This window comes from Bos grunniens, chromosome 29 (assembly GCF_055505025.1).
Source record: "Bos grunniens cultivar Pamir isolate PY7600 chromosome 29, Bosgru_T2T1.0, whole genome shotgun sequence".
NCBI classification, from domain to species: Eukaryota; Metazoa; Chordata; class Mammalia; order Artiodactyla; family Bovidae; genus Bos; species Bos grunniens.
In genome coordinates this window covers 26,896,729-26,919,155 of record NC_141193.1, presented here as the reverse complement: position 1 = coordinate 26,919,155, position 22,427 = coordinate 26,896,729, and the positions used below count along the sequence as shown (strand labels likewise).

The following is a 22,427-nucleotide window of genomic DNA, read 5'->3' as shown; positions in this document are numbered from 1 at the left end:
GGCTGACTCTGCAGGACAGTGAATTTCACAGAGGAAGAAAGAGGAAGACTCCTTCTTAGAGTCCAAGGCTGAGAAACTCTCCATCTCATTTAGTGCCCTCCAGTCCCTCACCCCAGGGCACTCTCCTGTGTCCAAACAGCCTTCCAACTACCTTCACATTTAGGGACTCATGACACATTTCCTGATAAAACTGAAGAGAATGGAGGATAGTTATGGATTGGCTTGTGCCCCCCACCCCACCCCACCCCTACAAAAAAAACACATGCTAAAGCCTAACTCCCAGTGCTTATGAATGTGACCTTTTTTGGAAATTGAGTCTTTGCTGATATAATCAGGTGAAGATGAGGTCATTAGTGGGTCCTCATTCCTTGTGACTGATGTCCTTGTAAGAGGGGGAAAATGCCACGTGAAGACAGAGACATAACAAATGTAAGCATGTGACAGGCAGACACTGAAGTGTTCTAAGCCATAGAATGCCTGGGGCCACCAGAAGCCAGAAGAAGCAGAGACGGATCCTCTCCTGGAGGCTCCAGGGAGAGCCTGGCCCTGCCAACACCTTGACTTCAGAGTCTAACCTCCAGAACTGTGAGAGACTAAATATCTGTTGTTTGAAGCCTTCAGGTTTACAGCGCTTTGTTAACAGCCCTAGGAAACTAACCCAAGTGCCAATCATGTGGCAGAGTCCAGAGAAGTGCGAAAACTCCCAAGTGTCCTTCACCAACCCAGCAAGAGTCAGACTCTCTTGAACTATGCATGCCTGGACCTGGGTGGGTATTTTCATTTCCTGAAATCCACATGCAATTGCAAAGAGGGGATGAATGAATATATCCATGCATGGGCCTCTGTTTCTATGTGAATATAAGAATTCTACACACAACACACACACAAAATATGCATTCTCTACTCCAGTCACTACCATCAGTTTCAATGACATCCAGATAAGAGAGACCCGTGTCTTGTGAAGTTAACTACTGTCCTTCTGTCTTGCAGCTTCAAACACTTTTTAGGACAAAGTGAGGTGTCAATCTGAAGGAAGACAGAAAAATCTATACGTAGACATCATAGACAAAATTGTTTCATAATTTTTTGGATGAAATCCTCCTAATCCATAGCATCAATGATCTTAGATGAGTTTTGAGTTTCTGATGATAAGAACCAAGGTGTTCACATATCCAGGTTAAGTGTTACATAAGCACATGTTGGCCATTCCTATAGATCAGGGGAAAGCAGAAACCCATTCTCAAGCAGGGGCTAGACACGGGCCTCACCTCAACCCCCACCAGAATGATAATGGCTCATTTTTCAAGTATAACGAGGTATGGGTTACCACACTAAGTGCTTTCTATGGATTAATTCCTCAAAGGAACCCAGTGAAGTATGTGGGATTATTACACTTAGTTTACAAATATGAAAACTGAGCAATTTGTCAAATGAGTGCCTGAGTCAAGTTTCAAACCCAGGCGGCTGGACTGCAGAATCTGTATACTTAACTGTTAAGCTGGATTTCCCTGGTGGCTCAGTGGTAAAGAATCTGCCTGCCAAGCAGGAGAAATGGGTTTGATCCCGGGGTTGAGAAGATCCCCTGGAGAAGGAAATGGCAACCCACTCCAGTTCTTATCTGGGAAATCCCAGGGACAAAGAAGCCTAGAGGGCTACAGTCCATGAGGTCACAAAAGAATCAGACACAGCTGAGCAACTGAACAACTGCTAAGCTACACCACTTTCCCTAGGATAAAGCCTATGGATTCAGTCTCCTTGTTGAGGTCTTGTGGGAAACCAGTACATAGCAACCCTATTTCCTTCATGAGTTCTGACCAACTGAGAAATAAATGAGTTAGCAAGAGGCCAAGCATCATCTTTATCAACATGACAGTGTTGGGAGAGCATAGCCTCCCACGAAAGCCAAAATGGACTGGCCATCTTCCCTGCCTCCAGCCTGGATCCTGGCGCAGCCATCTGCTCCCACCGATCGGGGTGGAGAAAGTGAAAGAGGACTCACTGAGAAATGAGGACCGATGGCTGTCTGCCTCGTCTGTGAAAAGTGGAGCGAGCAGGGAGTACAGGAAAGGTCCAGGAGTATCCAAGGAAAATCCCTCACATGGAAACCAAAAGGGTGGGGGGAAAACGACCCCCTTGAAACTCTCTCAAACTTCCCTCCATAAAGGCTCCTTCAATTGTCCTGTGGCCCTGGGCTGCCCACAAAGTGCTCACCCAGCCTTGTTTTCCAGGCCTCAAAGTGATCCTTTATTCCTGGTAGAAGAGCCCTGTGTGCAACACTCCTACCATCGCTCCACAGAAAAAGGAGGAGGAAGGGGTCCTTTTGTACTTACGCTGAGTTAGGGAGGATGGCGCATCCTTGAGCGGGTCTGGTGACCCAAAGCCATGACCATCTCCTGGAGGAAATTCAGGCCATGCGATGGCATAACGGGACAGGTATTCTTGAACAGGGATAGCCTGCTCTAGTTACCTTAGGCAACAACCTTTCACATGAGTTCTTCAGACTGGATCTCCTCATCTACATGAAACAAAAATGCTCATTCCCCCTGCTTTTAGACCACTTTCCAGAGTCACAGGCCTCAAAAGTTCTCCTCAGCAACCAAGTATCGTTAACTCTGCCACATCTCCCAGTGGTTCCCTGGGTCTCCTTCCAGCCATCCTAGTTCATTTTACAACCTGTATCAGTAAGGATTCTGTCTGCCTTCACATAACAGGAAAAACTCCCAGATGATACCTTATATAAGACTTAAGACCCTCTCAGGTTAAAAAATACACATTCCAGAGTTGAGTGAGGTTTAATTTAGTGGCTTTATGAAGTCCACAGGGAGCCGGGCTCTTCTCAGATTTCTGTTTCATCCTTCCTAAAACATTGTTTTTGTCCTCACAGTTCAACACGGCTGCTGGTACTCCAGCCATTTATTCCACATTCCAGAAAGCAAACATAAAAGAGAATGAAGAGAAGGGGCCTAGGAGCCCCACGTGCCACTTCCACTTAAACTTGGGTGGAATCTAGTTGCCTGGTCACTCCCTGTGTTTCTTCTACCTATTGTAGCATAAACAACCACAGAGTTTCAGTAGCACCCAACACTAAGCATGCTGTCACACGCATCTACAGGCTGGTGAGGATTCAGCTCACCCAGCCTCACTCAGGCATGGCTGCTTCAAGCTACAGGGGCTGGGTTGACCCTACTTCTCACAGCGGGTCTGTGTGCCAGCTGAACGACTCTGTCCCACATGCCTCTCATCTTCCTTGAACCACTGGGCTAGCAGGACCTGTTCTTCTCATGGCAGGAAGAGGTTCAAATGAAGACAGGGAAATAGGTCAGGTCTTCTAGAGTCTAGATTCAAAACGGATGCACTATCACTTCTGCTTACATGCTAATAAAGTCAAGGATGAGTATAATCTGCCCGCGATGAAGACATAGCCCGGGTGTGATTTGGGACAGGGTAAAAAAGTGGAACCAATAGGCAGTCTATCTTATCTACCATTCCTGAAAACTAGGGAATGTCACATTTTGGTCAGATGACGGCAAGCCTAGCTAAAGTCAGAAACGTTCTTCTTTAAGAACAGGAAATCAGAGAAGTTCAGTCACCACACTCCCTTACACGGTACCAACTTTGCAAAATATCAATACCGGTCTGGTACAAGTTCCTCATACTTTTTACCCTCACACCAAAACACAGGGTGTGTACAAGCACTCATAAGAATGCAGGAAAAGAGAGCCAGCACGTTGAGACTGCCACGAGCCTACACTTGGCAGTGCTCTCCCCTTTGCAGCAGAGATTTTTTTCGGTATGGCTTATCTCAAAACCCACAGTCAAGAAGGATCAAATTCATACACCCTTGGAAGGTCGTGCCCAGGGTTCTCGTGCGCACCTCTCCCCAGCACCAGCGTGGAATGGACATGGCAAACAGTCCAGAGGCAAGTGGTGTAAATGAGCACCTCTCGTAAGTAGCCACAGAGCCCCTGAGCCTCCCTTCCTGAGAGGAGACAGCAGAGGAACCGAGCAGTGGAAGAAGAACACCCCGGCTGCCCCGAGAGCCCCGAGTCCCAGCTCTAGGCCCCGCCGGTCCCAGCGCCCCCTCGGGACTCAGCCTCTGCCAAGATCCAGAAGCTAACATGGCAGTATCTGGCAGGGCAAGAGTCTCCAGGACCGCGCTCCAGCCTCCATCCCCACTGACTGGTGTCATCGCCATGCTGATTGCTCAAATTTTTAAACATAAACCCCGATGGCCCCAGTCACATGGGTCAGAAAGGAGAGTGCCTGCTACTGTTGGGTATATTCCTAGATTTACAACCTAGTGGTGCACTATTCCTTCTAACACTTTGAAAAGTTTGGTTTCTTGCACAATCAAACCAGTGTTCTTGCCCCACCTCTCTCCCCACTTCCATCCATCCTTGACACGGCGACCAGGCCAATATTCCGAATGCACAGCTCTGACTCTAACAGCCAATATCCAACAGCTATCTTAGGTGTTAAATTCTCACATACAAATTTTAGCTGAATGTGCATCGTAATTATGTGACATGGGTATAACTGTTCCAATTGCACCAGAAATTGAGAAAACCGAGACTGTGGTAATAAGACAAAGAGCTGGTGCTCGAACCCAGGACAGTGCTTTGTCTCTGGCATCATAGCTGCCTTTGCCAGGAAATCTCTCTCCATGATCAATAACCTTCCTTGGTAGCTTCTGAACTCTTCATGTTGCCATTGAAAGCACCTGACTGTCAAGTCCTAAACTCCTTCTTCAGCCTTAGTCCTTACTTCCCACAAGCATTTCTGACACTTTCCACCTTCTCCCCCCATTTTTATTGACATGATCTGTCTTATCCCCATACCATCACTCACTTGGTCTTGTCTACCTCCAAAGCTCATCCTAACAAAACAAAGCAGGACCCTCTGCTTCTTGTCCCACCATATCCTCTGCCTGCCTTTAGCCTATGGAGAAACTTTAGCTAAAGAATAAGTTTAGTCAGAGAAGTGAGAAGATGCAGAAACAAAGGTAAACAGTCAAAGGAGACCAAATAATAATAGTTTAATCATTAAGCAAAGTCAAGGGCCTTTAGTTCCTTCTCAAGGGCTATAGATAATATTCTGAGCTATCTCCTGTGAGCTGTCTTATAGATACTGAAACCCCCATCAGGTGGAGAAGTTAACTACACGATAACCAAACTATAGCCATGACATAAGCTGCCACAATTCCAAGAATTGGTCTCGAGGATATGGGAACAAATTGACCCTGGAACTGAAGATGAACTATGCAATCAAGAGGATGCTGGTCAGACCACTAATGACCAATTTCAAGATGACCGTCAAGAGTGACTATGCTATTTCTGCATGTAGTCCCCTTCCTCAGCCTATAAAAGCTCTAGCCCATGGATTGTCATTGGAGAGGAGTTGGCCTTCAGACAGGTATCCACCCCCCAGCCAGTTGCCAGCATCCAGAATAAAGCAAATTTTCCTTTCCATCAACCTGGCCTCTTTATTGGCATCTGAGTGGCAAGCAGCCAGACCCCGCTTTTGGTTACGCTGATATTTTTCTCATGGTCAAAACTCTCCCCATGTCCCTGTTTCCTGAAATCCGGCCTAATCTGCTCAGACAGAAGGCATTTATTCTTCCACATCCCCTCCGTGTGTTCTTGTCCTATACCCTGTGGTTATTCCCACTGGGTATTACAGCAACATGAATATATCACACTGAGTGACCTGGAGGCACAATCCAACTCTTACTCGCGTTTTTCTTACACGTAACACTGAGCTTTGTTCCTCGTAGAGAACCAACACTCAATATTTGCTCACTTGATTAAAAATGTATTTATTGAGTATCTACTATGTGTCACAAACTATTAGGTACTGGAAAGATATCAATGTCTTAACAATATTAAGACATTGAGTAGAGTGTAAAAATAAATATATGAGTGAATGGATTAATAGATCATCAAAGTGTGATTCTGTTTCAATGCAATCCATATTATATTCCAGATATTATTTTCTCCTCATCCTAAGGCATCTGGAGAAGCTTCCTGGAAAGAGGAACAGGGTCAGGTTAAATCACTTACAATATGAAAATTCTCATAGAATTACAGACTGCATTAAAGGAAAGAAAAGAGTGACCCAAACCACACACAGTCTCAGTTTAATGCAGTAAGATATGTAAATCCAATTTTTGTCAAGTTGAGCTATTTTAAAGGCACTGGAGGTGTTCTCTATTTAAGACTCCTATGGTCAATTTGTTTCAGACAGTGACTACCCACCCTACATGTATCGCCTCAAAAACCCAGTTCCCACAAAACAGACTATCAGAGAAGAATCTATGCATCTGAGATGCTGGAATAAATGACCTTGGACCTCCACACAACCGTGAGATTCTGAATCTGTAGTTCCAGGAGACACATCTGGGGAGACTAAGGAAGGAGACAGGAACAAAAGCAGAGAACAATCAAACCGGCAGGAGTGAGATCAGCAGGAAAACAGCCACAAAGTCATGGGGGAATCGTTGCCAAACAGATGAAACAAGATGAAAGATTGGATGCAGGAAGCAAGGGGAGGCAGGGGAGGTATCAGAGTGAACACCATTAGCTCATTTCGAATAGATCCGTGTACCCTTGTTAACAGCCCAGAGAAGATCAACCTGCTATAGATACATGAGCACTAAGCCTCCCATATTTCATCACCATCCCCACTTAGGGAAAGACTAAAGAGTTATATACACACACCCATATATAAAACAGATAACCAACAAGGACCCATTATATAGCACAGGGAACTATATTCAATTATTTTGTAATAAACTATAATGGAAAATGCTTGTTGAGGCTGTCAAGGTGGCCAGGCTCACCAGGCCTGGACAATAACTTTGAGGAGCCACAGGGCAGGAAAGGCATGGGCCAGAGCTCTGCCAGTGGAAGGCCAGGTGGGCAGGAGATTGACCCCAGGGCAGCCAGCAGCAGCAGTGAAAATTCTGTAAGAGATGGAAATACCAGACCACCTTACCTGTTTCCTGAGAAACCTATATGCAGGATCAGAAGCAAAAATTAGAACTGAACATAGAACAATGGACTGGTTCAAAATTGGGAAAAGAGTACAACAAGGCTGCTTATTATCACTCTGCTTATCTAACTTATAAGTAGAGTACATCGTGTGAAATGCCAGGCTGGATGACTCACTAGCTGGAATCAAGATTGCTGGGAGAAATGTCAATAACCTCAGATATGCAGATGACACCACTCTAATGGTAGAAAGCAAAGAGGAATAAAGAGCCTCTTGATGAGGATGAAAGAGGAGAATGAAAAAGCTGGATTAAAACTCAATATTCAAAAACCAAGATCATGGCATCCAGCCCCATCACTTCATGGCAAATAGGTATGGGAAAAGTGGAAACGGTGACAGATTTTATTTTCTTGGGCTCCAAAATCACCACAGACAGTGACTGCAGCCATGAAATTAAAGGACACTTGCTCTGTGGAAGAAAAGCTATGACACACCTAGATGGCACATTAAAAAGTAGAGACATCACTTTGCCAACAAAGGTCTGTTTAGTCAATGCTATGCTTTTTCCAGTAGTCATGTACTGATGTGAGAGTTGGACAATCAAGAAGGCTGAGTGCCAAAGCATTGATTCTTTCAAATTGTGATGCTGGATAAGACTCTTGAGAGTCCCTTGGACTGCAAGGAGATCAAACCAGTCAATCCTGATTATTCATTGGAAGGACTGATGCTGAAGCTCCAATACTCTGGCCACCTGATGTGAATTGCCAACTCATTGGAAAAGTCCCTGATGTTGGGAGAAATTGAGGGCAAGAGGAGAAGGGGGTGACAGAGGATGAGATGGTTGGATGACATCACTGACTCAGTGGACATGAGCTTGAGCAAACTCAGGAAGATGGTGAAGGACTGGGGAAGCCTGGTGTGCTGCAGTTCATGGGGTTACAAAGAGTCAGACACGATTTAATGACTGAACAACAATAATAAAGGAAAATAATCTGAAAAAGAATATAGATACACACACACACACACACAACTGAATCATTTTGCTGTAAACATGAAACTAACACAGTATTGTAAATCAACTATACTCCAATAAAAATTAGGGACTTTCCTGGTGGCCCAGTGGTTAAGAATCTGCCTTGCAATGCAGGAGATACAGGTTTGACCCTTGGTTGGGGAACTAAGATCCCACGTGCCTCATGCCAACTAAGCCTGCATGCCACAGCCAGAGAAGCACACACACTGCAACTAGAGAGAGGCTGACGGCCGCAACGCGCACTCAGCGGTCAGAATTTTTTAACAAATAAATAATATTGGGGCATATAAACACAATGGAGCCTTCCCAAGTGAAAGCTCATGGTGTCTAAGCTCTACTTTGAAACACTCCACAGGAATAGTTTCAATTCAGAGTGGGGAGAGGGATACATTAAAAAAAAAAAAAAAAGGGACATGAGTTGGTTAATGGTTGAAACTGAGTGATGTGGACATGAGAGACAATATTCTACACCCACTGCTTTTATAGAGGCTTGAGAATTTTCCCCCCAAAACTAAAACACAGCTGAGCAAAGGGATCTCAGGAAGGAAACCAAGGATGATGAGCCAGCACCAAATTCTGATGCCATGGAGAGTTCTTCTTTCAAGATGAGGTCTTCATTGAGTTTGTTGTTTGCTGCTCGGTCTGCGTGCTGAAGTGCAGGGTTACAGACAAGCCTGAGTGGCTGTGTGGCAGTCTCATTATCACAGGATGGACCCCGATGCTCTTGGCTTGCAGTTTACAGCATCAGCTTCCAAGAGCATCTCTTTTCCCACTAAGAGTGGTGTGGCTTACCCCCATAGCCAGCCCGAAATGGCAGCTGAAGTTGGAGGTAGAGCATGTTTGGGTTCATTGAGGAAGACAGGGTCAAGCTTCTGGATTAACAGGATCCGACAGGAATGCACAGCTGCCAGTCTCTACACACGATCCCAGAGCTCAGGGCCCCTCTTTGCCCGGGGTGGGGGCAGGGGGCGGGGAACATGGGGGCTCCACACACTTAAAGGAGAGGAATGACATGTATTGATCTGCTTGTGTGCTGGTTTAATATGTGTAGTCTTTTTACTTAGCTCTGTGTTCCATGAGCCCCGGGACTGTTTCATTTTTTATTCAGCGTAGCCTGGGGTCTAACTCAGTGGAGGAGCGACATAAATGTTTGAGGAATTGAAATAAAGTTGAATTGAAGACTGACAAAGTGGTCATTAAAATATACCCAAGGATTTAACTTGCCCAGTCCTTCTGTTCAGATTCACTCAGATCCTCTCTCCCTCCCTCTCTCGCCTTTCCCAGAAGGGGTGATTAATAATTCAGCAAACAATAGTGTATTCTGATGGCTCCGAATATAACAATTTAATTGATATTTGTTTCTGCAGCAGTGCAATATCTCATTTTCCCAGGAGGGCAGTTTTCCATTTCTGTTCCAGGTTTCTCCCAACAAAACAGATCAATCCTGGGAATACCTGAAGGCCATTTGTTACGAAAGAAAGAATGTGGGAGCGGGTTTGAAAAAGACACAATTCTGTAGCAATTAGATTTTTAAACACTGACATTTATTTAGGGGTTTGTCAATTCATACATTATTCGGATAAATTCTAATTTATATCAGTATATAATAGGCAAATATATAATACCATAAATTGCATTTGTACACATAAATACAAAATTTGAGGTAGGGCCTCAAGAATAATGACTTCTTAAATGAATAATGCACAGTATATAATATGTACTCTATAAGATATATATATATATATGATGCATCATTTATAATGTAATATATTTTCTTCATGTACAGTTAATGAAAAAATATAAGGACCTGATTAGGGAACATATCTTTATTCATAGGCGACAGGACAACATAAGAGGCCTGCATTAAGGACAATAGCCAAGTACGCAGTTAAAGAATAAACCTACCCCATGATAGGTCCATATAAAGTGCAAAAAAAAGACCCAAAAAATGAGACACAAAACAGTTCCTAGTCAGTTACTAAGTATCATCCTAACAATAAAATACACCTATAAGGCAAATGGTTACCTGAAGATGTATTTAAGCCATGGCAGGCAAATCAAGCCACTGCTCCCTCTTGAGGGTGATGAATACCCAATCTGAGAACACTTTCTCTTTGGCTGCAGGCTGCTCAGAGGTGACCAAAGCAGAGACCACAATTCAAAATCACTTGGGCTTTCTGTACAGTTGAAGCAAAATCCAGGAACGATAGCTTTACTTTTGCAAATCCTCAGACCACTTTGCAGAGAAATCACCATTAAGATTCGATCATCCAAATGTGTGCTCCCAGCCTGGAGGTTTCCTACACAATACCCAAGAGGAAACAGAGGTGACACTCATTCGCTGGCCTTGGTCTGTTTTCTCTGCAAGAGGACCTACCACCCAGCCTGCAGAAGTGTGTCATAGACCCAAATCCAAGTAGCAGCAGCAGGATCTTGCCATCACACTTACATGAAGCAATAGTTATTGTGCAAGTCTCTGGTGAAAAGAATGATGACCAATGGCCAAGGGAACAAAGAGAAAAGAAAAAAATTTTAGTTTTAGGCATGGGAAAACCATGCTGACAGGTCAAGTGTATCAGAAGCACGAGGCACATAGAGATAACAGAATTAGAACTTAAAGGAAAACTCAACTCCAGTGCAACCTTAGCAAAGACAACCCAAGTCTTATCCATTTCCAGGTCATTGTGGTCAATGTCCTTTTAAAGTGCCGCTCACTGAAATACAAGTTGACTCCATTTCTGACCTATTAAAGACACAGTGGAAATTTCAAAGACGTTGAGGTCATCGAGATTTTGCATTGACCACAGATTTCATGCAATAAATAAATATGAGAGAGAAAGAGAAGAGAGACCAGACTGGACACATTTGTACATGACAAACACACAGCCTTAAGGAGATTAAAAGTTACTAATACACAAGACAAATAAATGCATAAGAAGTCACAACACCAATTGTTAAGACATACACATATTTTTCTCCTTTAAGGATATTACAGGGTTACTGTTTTTAACATATGGCTTTTTTTTTTTTTGGAATGGGTTTCTGGCATTTGTTGGTATTAGGAAACAATTTCACAAGTAGAAAACACCCCACCATTCTGCACAGTGAGCCAAAACAAGCCTTTCCTCAGCAACTCAGTTTTTGCCTCCATTTGAAGGGGAACTCTCAAGTGGCGCTTTATGACAATGCTGTTCATTTCATTTGTATTCATTCATTTTTTTCCATCCGCTTGACAGTGCATTTCAATAGCATGGAAACATCCACCTGGTCATATGCATTTCAGAGTCCCAGCCAAGTCCAGGGGAGGTACTGCAGGAGCAGACTGGCCATGAGCGGAGACAACTCAGATACCGAACTCGGCTCTGGCAAGGAAAGCCTCGAAAGTTAAACACGACTGTAGAAAGAGACAAAACTAAACTCACAAGGTAACCATTCCCAGGTAAGCTTAGAACCTTCCACCTTTAAGGACACTGTACATGAAACTTGGACACGGTAGGAAAACAGTTAAAAACACAGATAGACACACACAAAAAAACCCAATTACTCAGGGAACAGCCCCTGGGTCTTAACTGGACAAATTGTAATGAATTTGTCCTGCCCCAAGTACAAAACGCACTAGTTAATGAGGCTGTCCGCGTTGTCACAATGAATCGAACTTGCGGTGTGTACAAAACAAATCTGGCAGCATCCATGAGTTTACCTCACCCCCTCTTCAATCACAACAGCAATAATTAACAGAAATTGGGTTGGCATCCAGCATCCGACTCAAACTTTAGCCAAGAGGCAAGAGAGGAAAGCCAGAAACCACGCATCCTTTTGCAAACCCATCGTTCCCACGGGAGGATGCTAATTGAGTTCAGTGATTTTCTTCAATGTTCAAATTGGAAAGGCTGCAGATCCTTTCCAAACCAAAGCTAGTCCTCCCTTCCTCTCCCACCCCGTCGGATACCAAGGGGAGAGGCTAATTTTCGGTACCACCGTGCAGGATCTGCTAGAGCCCTCGGGACTTCTTTTCAATATGGCTTTCTCAAGGAAACCAATGTTAACGCTGGACAGGTCGCTATGGAAACACTGGGACAGGAAGGTCACGGCTCAGTTTCCTAAAGCTAAGTCTAAGGGAAGCTTAGGGTTTAGTCTCTGTGATGGATTCCAGTAAGTTCTAGCTTTGGGAGGTAAGTAAGCAGAAAAAGGGAACAGGAGGAGGAAGAACAAACACGCCTTGAAAACAGAAGTGATGAAAAACCTAGAGTTCGAAACCCATCTGCATTTCCTTTTTTGAAAGTTTCCACAGACTACTCTTCAAAACCTGAAGTTCACATGGCAAATGACAATGATATCTGCCCCAGAAAAGAAAGAGCTCAGTAAGATGAGCTGAGTTTTTTTTTTCTTTAACAAATGAAATTATTTTTTAAAAAGTATTACTTTAAGGTCTGTTGTTGGGTTTCGTTACTGTTGAAAAGATGAAAATGTCACATCAATATACAAGATTTGAACTGAAAACTTTGCCTGAGACCCTGTAATATGAAGACAAACAAATAAGAAAATGATTGCAATGGTCTCCCCTAAGGAAACAATTTAAAGTTTAGATATTATTACTAGAAGGGGGGGAAAAAAAGACTATACTACACTATACTCACCATCTCTACAGTGATTCATAAGATATTTATAAGGACAGAAAACACCATTACAAGTACACACTATATGAACACTTACCACATTTTTAAAATCTCATATATGCATGTTCAGGATACAAGAAGATAATAGAGGCTACAGCTTCACCAATCTCTGTAGACATATGATCCGCTCTCATTAGAGTCTGATTATGAGTACTGTGAATTGGGAACTCTTCAAATGGTATCAGCTAAGTGTAGTCTTAAAATCAATAGCTCTAATTGGCTCACTTGCTACTTACCTAACCTGCATGTATCAGAAACTTCTGTACCTGCAGTGACCTAAAAAGTGCAGTGAGTATTATGGTTGCTTTCTCTTCAACTCTCTACTTCTTTGATTCAATGGCTACAATTGGCATTGACTGTGCGTGAAAAAGTGAAGAGTAAAAACTGAGATATTATCTGTCTTTCGAGAGTTTGTGTCTGATATATATAACACATAGACAGAACCAGGGCAAGTCTCAGTTTCCCAGAGGCTGAGAGACAAAGTAACTACAGCTCGTAGAAAGACATCTGGAAGAGAAGACATACGGGACGGTGCCACTGGACCATGGTGCTCGACTTATGGAGAAACCAGAAGGGCACTCGGGTATGAACGTATGATATCGGGCACAAATAATATGAAGCAGAGGTAGAGGAAAGGACCCAAAGAATTCACAACCATGGTCATTAAAAAAAAAACCAACTGAGGGAATAGAGCCGACTCGTCATTGAGGTTCTCAGCTTGCAGAGAGAAAGCATGTGAGTCCTCGGCGTACGTGAGATAGTTGGTCCAAATGATGGAAACAGAGCCCCAGTTAATGGAAATGGGAACTTCATCACCTTGGCGGTGTCTGAATCCACCAGCCTCTTCTTACTTGCAAACATTTTCTGACCACTGCCAACCCTCCAAAGACACCCTGTCCTGAACTTTGTGGGTCTGAACGAAACCACGACATGGCTCAGATGAGTGCAAACCAACCGTCTGGTTATCCTGCATCAGCCTGACTGGCCCCACCGGTGACAATCACAGGGGATGCTTCTCTACTGACCAACTCACAAACACCTACGTGTGACTTCACTGGGAGGCGCTCCCCTCGTGGATTTGAGCCTGTGAGGTAAACCCCACTGGAAGCTGACAGCGTGGACACGGGCAAACCAAGCTCCGTCCAGCTCTTGGCTGCAGCATGCAACACTATGTCCTACTTTTCTAAGTCATCGCTCTCATGCACGGGTATGAACCGAGACGTGGGGAGAAGGAAGACAAAAAATGGGAAAACAGCTGGGGAAAGCATCCAGGAAAGGCAGAGAGGAGAAAGACAATCAAGTCTGGGCCATCCCATGCCATCAGACTAGCACTGGGTGCCTAGTTCCAGATCCTTCACTGGCAGTTTGAGTCCCAGCGAAGAGGTCCCCAAGGGGTCGATCATGTTCTTGTAACGCTCCCCACGGTGCTGAGCTAAGAAGGGACCCCAGTCCGGCTGCGGCGAGCACACCAACTTCAGCCTCTGCAAAGAAGCCAAAGACACACAGAGTCACAGAAGCAAAGCACCCTTTTCCCCAGACACCACTCACCCACCCGCAAACTGCATGTGACCACATTTGCCAGAACACCTCCTGGAACCAAGAGGTCCTCAACCAGGAGAAGCAGTTAGGAAGACCAGCCCCATTAATGAACAAGGCCAGGAATGCGTTACAGAGGAAACTTAGTTTAGTTCACCTGAAATTATTCACATTACCCTGCAAGCAATATTACAGTTGCTCAGGGTTTGCTGTGCACAAGATTAATAGAAGATAAAGAACCCAGATTCTAATTATACATTTTTTCCCTCCAAATGGAGAGGATCCACAAGCTGCTCTCTCTACTGCCAAACACAGTCTGCAAAGGACATGTACTCAATTACTTTGTTCTAGTCTCAACAGTGAGTTGTTACATCAAAATAATTGGATTTTATTTAGCATATTTCCCAAAAGTATATAAATGGCCAGGAAAAAAAAAAACCTCAACCCCAAAGATACACTGCCAAGAGTGAGCAAAGATTTTAATTATCTGTTGACAAAAATATACACTTCTGACTTGGTTCAAAAGTGTGGGTTCTTGCAGGCGAGCTAAAAACAATGGGAATGTCTCTTATCCTTCAACTGACGTTTCAGGTAAAACATAATTTGACCGGAACATTTTCTAGAATAAGGAAAAAGAAGGCAGATTTCTGACTACATCAGAGGGAACAATGATGTGTTTATTACCTATTAAAAAGAAGCTGCTTCTTATAGCTGTTAGTTTAATCTCCCCCGTAATCATCAGTTTGCAACCTTTGTGTCCCAAATTAACCATAATAAATTTATATTGCCAACTCATCAATTTAGAGGATTTCAGCCTAAGACAAGAGTAGCAGAGGCTAACACAGCTTCTGTTCAGAAGGAAGGAGGTTACTGGGTCAGGGAGTGGGCGTCCGTCTAAGGCTAGAGCAAGCCATCCTTGGCGGGGAGGGGACTGTGTCAATGCACCTTAAGGAGACAACAGGCAGAATTGCCTGAGGATGGAACCTGGACCACTGCTTCAGTAAGAAGACTCCTGCATCTCTCTGCCAACTCTGCCTCCATCTTTAGTCCAAGAAAAACAAAGCCTACCTCCTCATCACCTGCCCATTCATGTAGCCCATTCACTCATGTGCTCTCTTCCCATCTGCTGTTCCCCTTCTGAACCCATGTGAGATGCTCCAGGGCGCTCTCTTCCTCAATCTGGCTGATGGAGAGCAAGCCCCACGCAGCTGTTCCTCACTACCCGCATCTGCACATGTGTTTCTTCACCTCGTTCTCATCCAGTGCCTCTCAGGCTTGAATTCGCATCAGAATCACCTGGGGGCTTGTTAAACTATGGCCACCAGAGTCCCACATCCCCAAGATTCTGGTTCAGCGAAGCAAAGTTGGAGCCTGATTATTTGCATTTCCAGGAAGCTCCCAGGCTTCCCTGGTAGCTCAGATGGTAAAGAATCTGCCTGCAACATGGGAGACCTGAGTTCAATCCCTGGGACGGGAAGATCGGCTGAAGAAGGGAATGGCAACCCACTCCTGTAATCTTGCATGGAGAATTCCACGGACAGAGGAGCCTACATACAGTCCATGGCGTCACAAAGAGTCAGACGTGACTGAGGGACTAACACCTGCACTTCTACTTTCAAGCCCCCAGGTGGTGCTGGTCCTTGGGCCAGGCCCTGAGTAGCACCGATCTGGTCCGAACCAGCAGCCCGCTGGACCTCCAAGACAAGGCAGCACTGATCGCTTCCTAGCACGTCTGAGCACTTGATTTCTCGGAATAACAAAAGCCTGACCACACTTCACCGGTGGCTCAGCAAGTGGCTGTCCCCTTACCATCCTCTCTGGAGTGAGGTAGGGAGTTTTTTGCATGAGGAATGGGAAATGAGTCCAGCAAGGGACTAAGTAAGATAGGCATCACCTCATACCAGCCGTGCCCCGGACCTTTCATTACGTTCTACGGGGATGTTACATTCTGCGTGACACGTTAATCAGCTTGGATCCCTCGGCTAAGCCTAGTGATTTTAAATGTAACTGGTAATAGGTGTTTGGAGGGGGAGGTGCCTCCGACAGACAGAAACATCAGGAAAGGGGCGATCTACTGTGTGGTTAACAACCAAACACTGGGATTTAAACTCTGGGTGAGGGGAGAGGAGGAGGGAGCTCACGGAGAGAGAAGACAACCTGATCACTTATTCTTCGGAGCCGTCACTGCTCTGCAGAAGAACACAATAACAGCTCGGCCTGCAGATTGGCGGAGCCCCTCCATTCGAGGAATAACACATAATAAAAACAGGTTTAATAGAAACGATAGCAACTGTAACCACTTAATCACCCAGTCTCCCGCTAGAGTAAGTTTACCAAATCTTCTGTTTTGTTTTGTTTTGTTTTTTTTAAAGCACAGAGCTCTCAGAGCTTCTCCCCTGGGAGGGAACGGCAGGCGTAGGAGCTGATACAATTACCTCAATAAATCTGCCAGGAGCCAGATGCATTTTTATCACAAACATAATCGGGATCCAGATAACGGAGCAGGCAAGCATGAGCCATCCGAGCACCATGGACCAGTTAGGGTAGCGGTAAGAGCCATAGGTCATGGGCTCCCACTGGTAGAAGCTGAAGCAAAGGATAAACTGGGAAGCAAAGAGAAACGCACATGTTACGGTGGGGATGTGAGTAAGCCCTCAACAGTCACGTGTCAGACCCCTGCCATGAGCTGACTGCTATTATCTCATTTTCCCCCCGTGATGATCCTGTAAAGGAAGTATTATTACTACATTTTCCAAGCAAAAGAACTGGATTTCAGAGATGAACTGACACGCACTGAGGTGCTGAAGCTGTACTTGCCATCACAAGTACAAAAATTAAAAATTCAGCGATGCATGTGGGTGTCTATACACTCAGAGGGGCTGAGAGGATGAATTTAAAGGATGTACACCAGGGTGACTGAGGGGTGGACGTGGGAGAGGGGATGGTGAGTGTTTTCAAGGAGCTGTCTCTGCTTTCTATAACTGATAATCAAGCCTGAGTTATAAGGGGAAAATCCACTAGGTTAATGTGAAAAACTAATTGAATCTACTCTGCTTTCACCTTGAATGGGGAAAGGGCCATCTCCAGGAGCTGCCTCTACAGCTGGCTAAGTGGTCCGCGAGCAGTGGCTGAGCAGGAAGTTTGGTGCTATAATCAGCGGTGGGACAAAGAGGGGCGGCCCCACCCCCCTAAAATGACATAAGGTGGATGGGCCTTGCCACCAAACAGCGAGCTGGGGACGGGCTAATCTCAGCTCTACCACTAACTAGCCGAGGGACCCCTGTGTCTCAGACTTCTCTGCTATAAAACAGATCCATTTTACACAGGGTGGACAACACAGCGGTTTTCTGGAAACAGTCTGCTATTTACTCAGGGGACCCCTCTCCCTTTTTTGTTGTTGGTTTTTTCAAAAAATGTTTGTTTATCTGGCTGAGCTGGGTCCTAGCTGTGTCTCGTGAGATCTTTAGTTGCAGCAAGTGAACTCTGAGTTGCAGCATATGGGATCTAGTTCCCAGGCCAGGGATCAAACCCCGGCCCCCTTCATTGGGAGCATGGAGTCTTAGCCACTGGACCACCAGGGAAGGACCGCCCCCTCCACTTTTAAGAGAGGTCATGATGCATTTTCAGCCCTTGATGCCCCCTCACCACTCACTTTGGCAGACAACAGTGATGAGAAACCTCTGAAAACTTGGTTAGAGCAGCTGCAAAGGAACAGATATGTTGGGAAAACGAGACACCAGGAAACACAGAAGAGGGGTCTTCATGGCTGTGTTGGGGGAGGGAGCACTGCTCTCAGGAAATGGAGTGCTCCCCTGTTTTCAACCCACCTTCGGCAGCCTCCGCCTAGAACAATGCACCCGCCTACTTCCTCACTCCTCCTCACCTCTCTTGTTCTATCTTAAGCAGTAAAAGAATTGCCTGAAAATGATTGAGGGGAATTACGTCAGGAAAGATAATACATGGAAGTATTCTGGAAAAGTGGGAAGCATTATACAAATGTAAGGCATCTTTATGATTGCTGCAAAGCCCGGGCTGCCGGGGCAAGTGATTATTCCAATGCAATAGTAATTCAATATATGGATTCAAAGCAGCAAGAGCCTGAAGACAATGGTTGAAGATACTGCTCCTATAAGAGATATATCTACTCTAGGCCCCCTTTAGAACATTTGCCCCTAGAGTTATAAGCTTTATTAACAAGTCTGTTGGAAATAGGGCTTAATGTAATTATGGTAAGTTGCTCCATTTCATTTACTATATAAATAGCAATACCTCTGCTTATGTGTGCCTAAGTCAGTAACATGTTCTGCCTATGTATACAATAATTGCATGCAGAATATTTATAGCTCTATAAATTCATGAAGGCACATATAAAAATGATCAATTTTTATTTCAGGGGTTTTGAAGTCATTGAAACCCATAATCTCAGCTCAGTCTAGTCTCCTACAAGATAACCATATTACAGAAGGGCAAATGGCCAAAGAGGAAGCGTTAGGCTTGCTCCTCTGATACCATTTCCTGTTACACAGGTATCAGATCAAATTTATCTGTGTAAACTTGTTCTTGCCATCGATTTCACCCTGCCAAATCAGCTTTGATAAAACCCTGCTCTCAGATGAACCTGGCCATGAGAAAGGATAATTTAGCCATGGAGCCAGGTCCACCTGACATTCAGCTGATGGCAGCAGAAGGTGATGCCAATGATGGAACTGACCACTTCTTCTTGTCTCTAGCTCCCAAACACAGAAGGAGGATTTGGCGGAAAATATTTTCTGGGACCTTGCCACAGGCTTCTGTGGAGAGTTTTATAATGGAAACTGAGTAAAGCACAGCCCAGTTGAGACACTTTCTCAAAAAACACAGCCAGTCCCCATTATCCCTTTTCTCTGAAATTCTGCTCCTAAAGATTGGGATGATTGTAATCCAGAATTGGCCAAACTCCACTTGGAGATGAAACCAACTAGGCTTTCAGAAATATATTACAAGTGTGTTAGACAGGTATTATCTTGAAGCCTAGATAGCCTTGGATTCGATTCTTATTCTGCCCCCTGCAAGCTCTGTGGCCTCAGGCAAGCTCCTCAGTCTCTCCAAGCCTCAGCACAGGCATCTGTAAAGTGAGGAAAGAATCACCCAGCAAGCAGGGAGGTCGGGAGCTTAAAAGACAATGTTCCTAAAGAGGCTGCCTGATGCTAGAGCCCCACAAGTCCTCGTGTTGATTATCACTATGTGATACGTTTCTGCAGACTAGAGTAAGGTTCTTTGAAGCTTAATCTGTTCTAAGACAGGAAGCAAAGGTCGAAAGAATCTGGGACAGATTCTAACTTTGATTTCACCCAAGAATAAAACGTGTGTAGTAGTAACAGGAGGATCTGGCGAAGCTCAGCAGAGATCGGGAAAACAGCAGAGGCGGACCCAGCAGAGGGGGAGGGGGGCGGGGGCGTCTCCTGTTTTCCTCGGTAGATGGCTAAAACGTCGGTCCTGAATTCAAGAAACTGAAAAATCTATCTTAATCCTTTTCAACTCTCATGTCCCCGGTCTGGTGGGACTTCTCAGACAAACTGCAGCCTCTGATAGGTGATATCAGATACAGATGTGCACACAGATGTGGCTTCTAAATAATGTCTCCTGTCAATGCCGAGGGAGGGAAATACTGAATGTTTTTTCTGTCTAAACTTCTTTTTCCGAAAGAAATGGAGATGTTTTGATTAAAACTCACTTTGTGCCAGTTTTGGGGGTGTTTTTTGTTTTTTGGGGGGTTTTTTGGTTTTTTTTTTTAAGGAAAATATCTGTTTTCTTTACTGTTTAGCTGTCATGTTCCTTTAAAGAAGCTGTTACGGAGCAGCGAAACAAGGGTCTTAATCTGGTTTCTAGTGCCACCTTCTGGGATCAGCAGGAACTTCAGCCAGCTTCCTGCAGCCTTTGACCACAAGCCAGGGAGGAAGAAAGACAATGTCTCTTGTCAATTACTGTGCTTAGAGAGTGGATGGAGGCAAAGCCAGAAGCTAAGCCACAATAAAGGAGCAGGTGACAGGATGTGCATGTGAGTCCCTATGCAGATTTACTGGTATAGGAAGGGCTCTGATCTTTAAGAAGATGAATGTCAGATGATCTTAAAATGTCATCATCACACTTGAGGATGATAAGATAATCCTCAAAAGCAATAAAAATGAACAATAAAAGTCTAACTTCTGCTATACATATTAGATGTATAGTGGCTGTGTTGAGCAGTGTTTAAAAGTTCTAGAGACAGACTGCCTGGGTTGAAACCTAGGCTGTTATTACAATTCATAATTCTACAATCCTAGGCAAGTTGCATAAGCTCTGGGTAACAGCTTCCTCCTCTGTAAAATGGAGATAATTATACTACTAACCCCACAGAACTCCTGTAGGGGAGAGATGAGATGGTACGTAAAAAACACTGTGCACAAAGAGTGGACCGTGGTTAGCATGCGGGAACTGTGATCACACGAGGCAGACTGATACAGTGGGAAATGTTCCCGAGGGATGCTCCAAACCAAGCATGAGTCCTAGCTCTGCCCTCCACCCTCCATCAGCCTTGCACCTTTGGGCAGAGTGCTTCACCTCTTTGAGTTTCAGTTCCCTCAGCTGAAAGACAGGAATAATATCCATCCTACCAGCTCCCCAGGCTCATCTGTATGTAGGCACATGTCTTGTTCAACATGAAGCATCACATATGCATGCAAGGGGCTGCTGGCACGATAAAGCATGCAGTCCTTACAGTTAAAATGGTCGGAGTCACAAAGGCCCAGCAGACTTTCCAGAAAATGTTTGGCTGGAATCCAATCATCATCTCGATGTCTTCACAGAACCTTTGCAAGCCTGCAAAGAGATAAACAGAGATGGACCATGAGGTGCAGTGGCAGGGGGTGAGATGGGGCAGGGGACTGCAGGAGCGCCCCTCACTCGCGTGTCATTGGCTGGGATGGCCCCCTCTTGCTGTCAACATGACCCCTATTATGTAGGAAACCATCAGACAAGTGACTCACTGCTGGGAAGATGAAGGCAAATGGAATGTTTAAATAGATGGCAAACACTCTCTGCAGTGAAGTTCAACGTGAGATGTCACCCCACGGGGCCAGTTAGGAAGCTCCATCCCAGCCTAACCCAGGCATCTCCACGCTGCCACAATCTGACACAGTCACCTGTGTGGCTGTTTTCGCAGGTGGGTTCATGGGTTCAGCAACCAAGTCTGGCAAACCCAACTACAATCATGATCAATAAGCACAGTGTCTGATGAAAGCCTTGGGATTTCAAAGGAGACTCACTGTATGTTGCTTTTTATCCCCCACCCTCCCAAGGATGGGCTTCCCTGGTGGCTCAGCTGGTAAAGAATCCACCCACAATGCGGGAGACCTGGGTTTGATCCCTGGGTTGGGAAGATCCCCTGTATAATGGAATGGCTACCCACTCCAGTATTCTGGCCTGGAAAATTCCATGGACTGTATAGTCCATGGGGTCACAAAGAGTCAGACACAACTGAGGGACCTGCACTTACTCCCAAGGGTACTCTTCCATGAGTCAATTTATCTCTGCTCCATGGAAGATGATAAGGGCAGGCAAGAAGCAGTGTGACTTCCACATGGCTATCACCCACTTTGTTGAAACTCAAAGGATTGTGGTCTTCTTGGTCACTGATCAACATAACTATGTAAAGTAAAAAGCAGACGAGAGTTTTTCTCGGGGCCCCAAACAACCAGCATCCACTCTTTGAAAAGAAAAGCCACAGAGAATTTTTGAGGAGGAAGCAGTTTCTTGTATTGTTTCCTGAGCTCACCAGAAGCGAGGCTGTCTCAGAACTGGGGGGTTGCCATGCTGAAGAGATGTGAAAGGGCCCTGAGTCTGAGCCCCTTCACAGTCGGCAGTTCCGACTGGCAGCCCCAAATAATGGGCCACCGCAGGCAAGAACTGCACACTTGGAGCAGCTCTCTGACCATCGTCGGGTTTGCTTGTGTCTCGTTTCCCGTCATCAACTCCTTCAATGACTGGCCTCTGGACGCTAGACCCTCTGGACGTAAGTGAGGGTTAGAACCAAAAAAGAGATGAGAGTTAAAGATGAGGACCTCAGGTGACCCTATTTGCAGGGCAGAATAGAGACGCAGACATAGAGAACAGAAGTGAGAAGAAGGGGTGGGATGAATGGAGAGCGTAGCGGTGAAACGCACGCATCCCCATGT

At 45.0% G+C, this 22,427-nt stretch overlaps 1 protein-coding gene and 1 long non-coding RNA gene across 9 annotated transcripts in view; one reads left to right on the top strand and one right to left on the bottom strand.

Moving 5' to 3' along the window:
• Window positions 1-9,545: 9,545 nt before the first annotated feature.
• The window catches only part of SLC6A5 (solute carrier family 6 member 5), a 55,809-nt gene continuing 42,927 nt past the window's right edge, over window positions 9,546-22,427 (bottom strand). For 5 of the 8 annotated variants that reach the window (XM_086385543.1, XM_086385545.1, XM_086385548.1 and 2 more), the window contains 3 exons: window positions 20,972-21,072; window positions 16,671-16,838; window positions 9,546-14,180 (listed from right to left, as the gene is read on the bottom strand). In XM_086385543.1, the coding sequence (XP_086241669.1) occupies window positions 14,025-14,180; window positions 16,671-16,838; window positions 20,972-21,072 (425 nt within the window). In that variant the 3' untranslated portion in view covers window positions 9,546-14,024. Of the gene's footprint in view, window positions 14,181-14,700; window positions 14,855-16,670; window positions 16,839-17,295; window positions 19,340-20,971; window positions 21,073-21,983; window positions 22,259-22,427 lie in introns of those variants that run through there. The other 3 variants (XM_086385544.1, XR_015158059.1, XM_086385546.1) reach the window with 3 other exon arrangements.
• LOC147342443 (uncharacterized) lies at window positions 15,814-17,088 on the top strand. The gene is made up of 2 exons (XR_015158060.1): window positions 15,814-16,062; window positions 16,608-17,088. It is a non-coding gene; the product is annotated as an uncharacterized LOC147342443 (long non-coding RNA).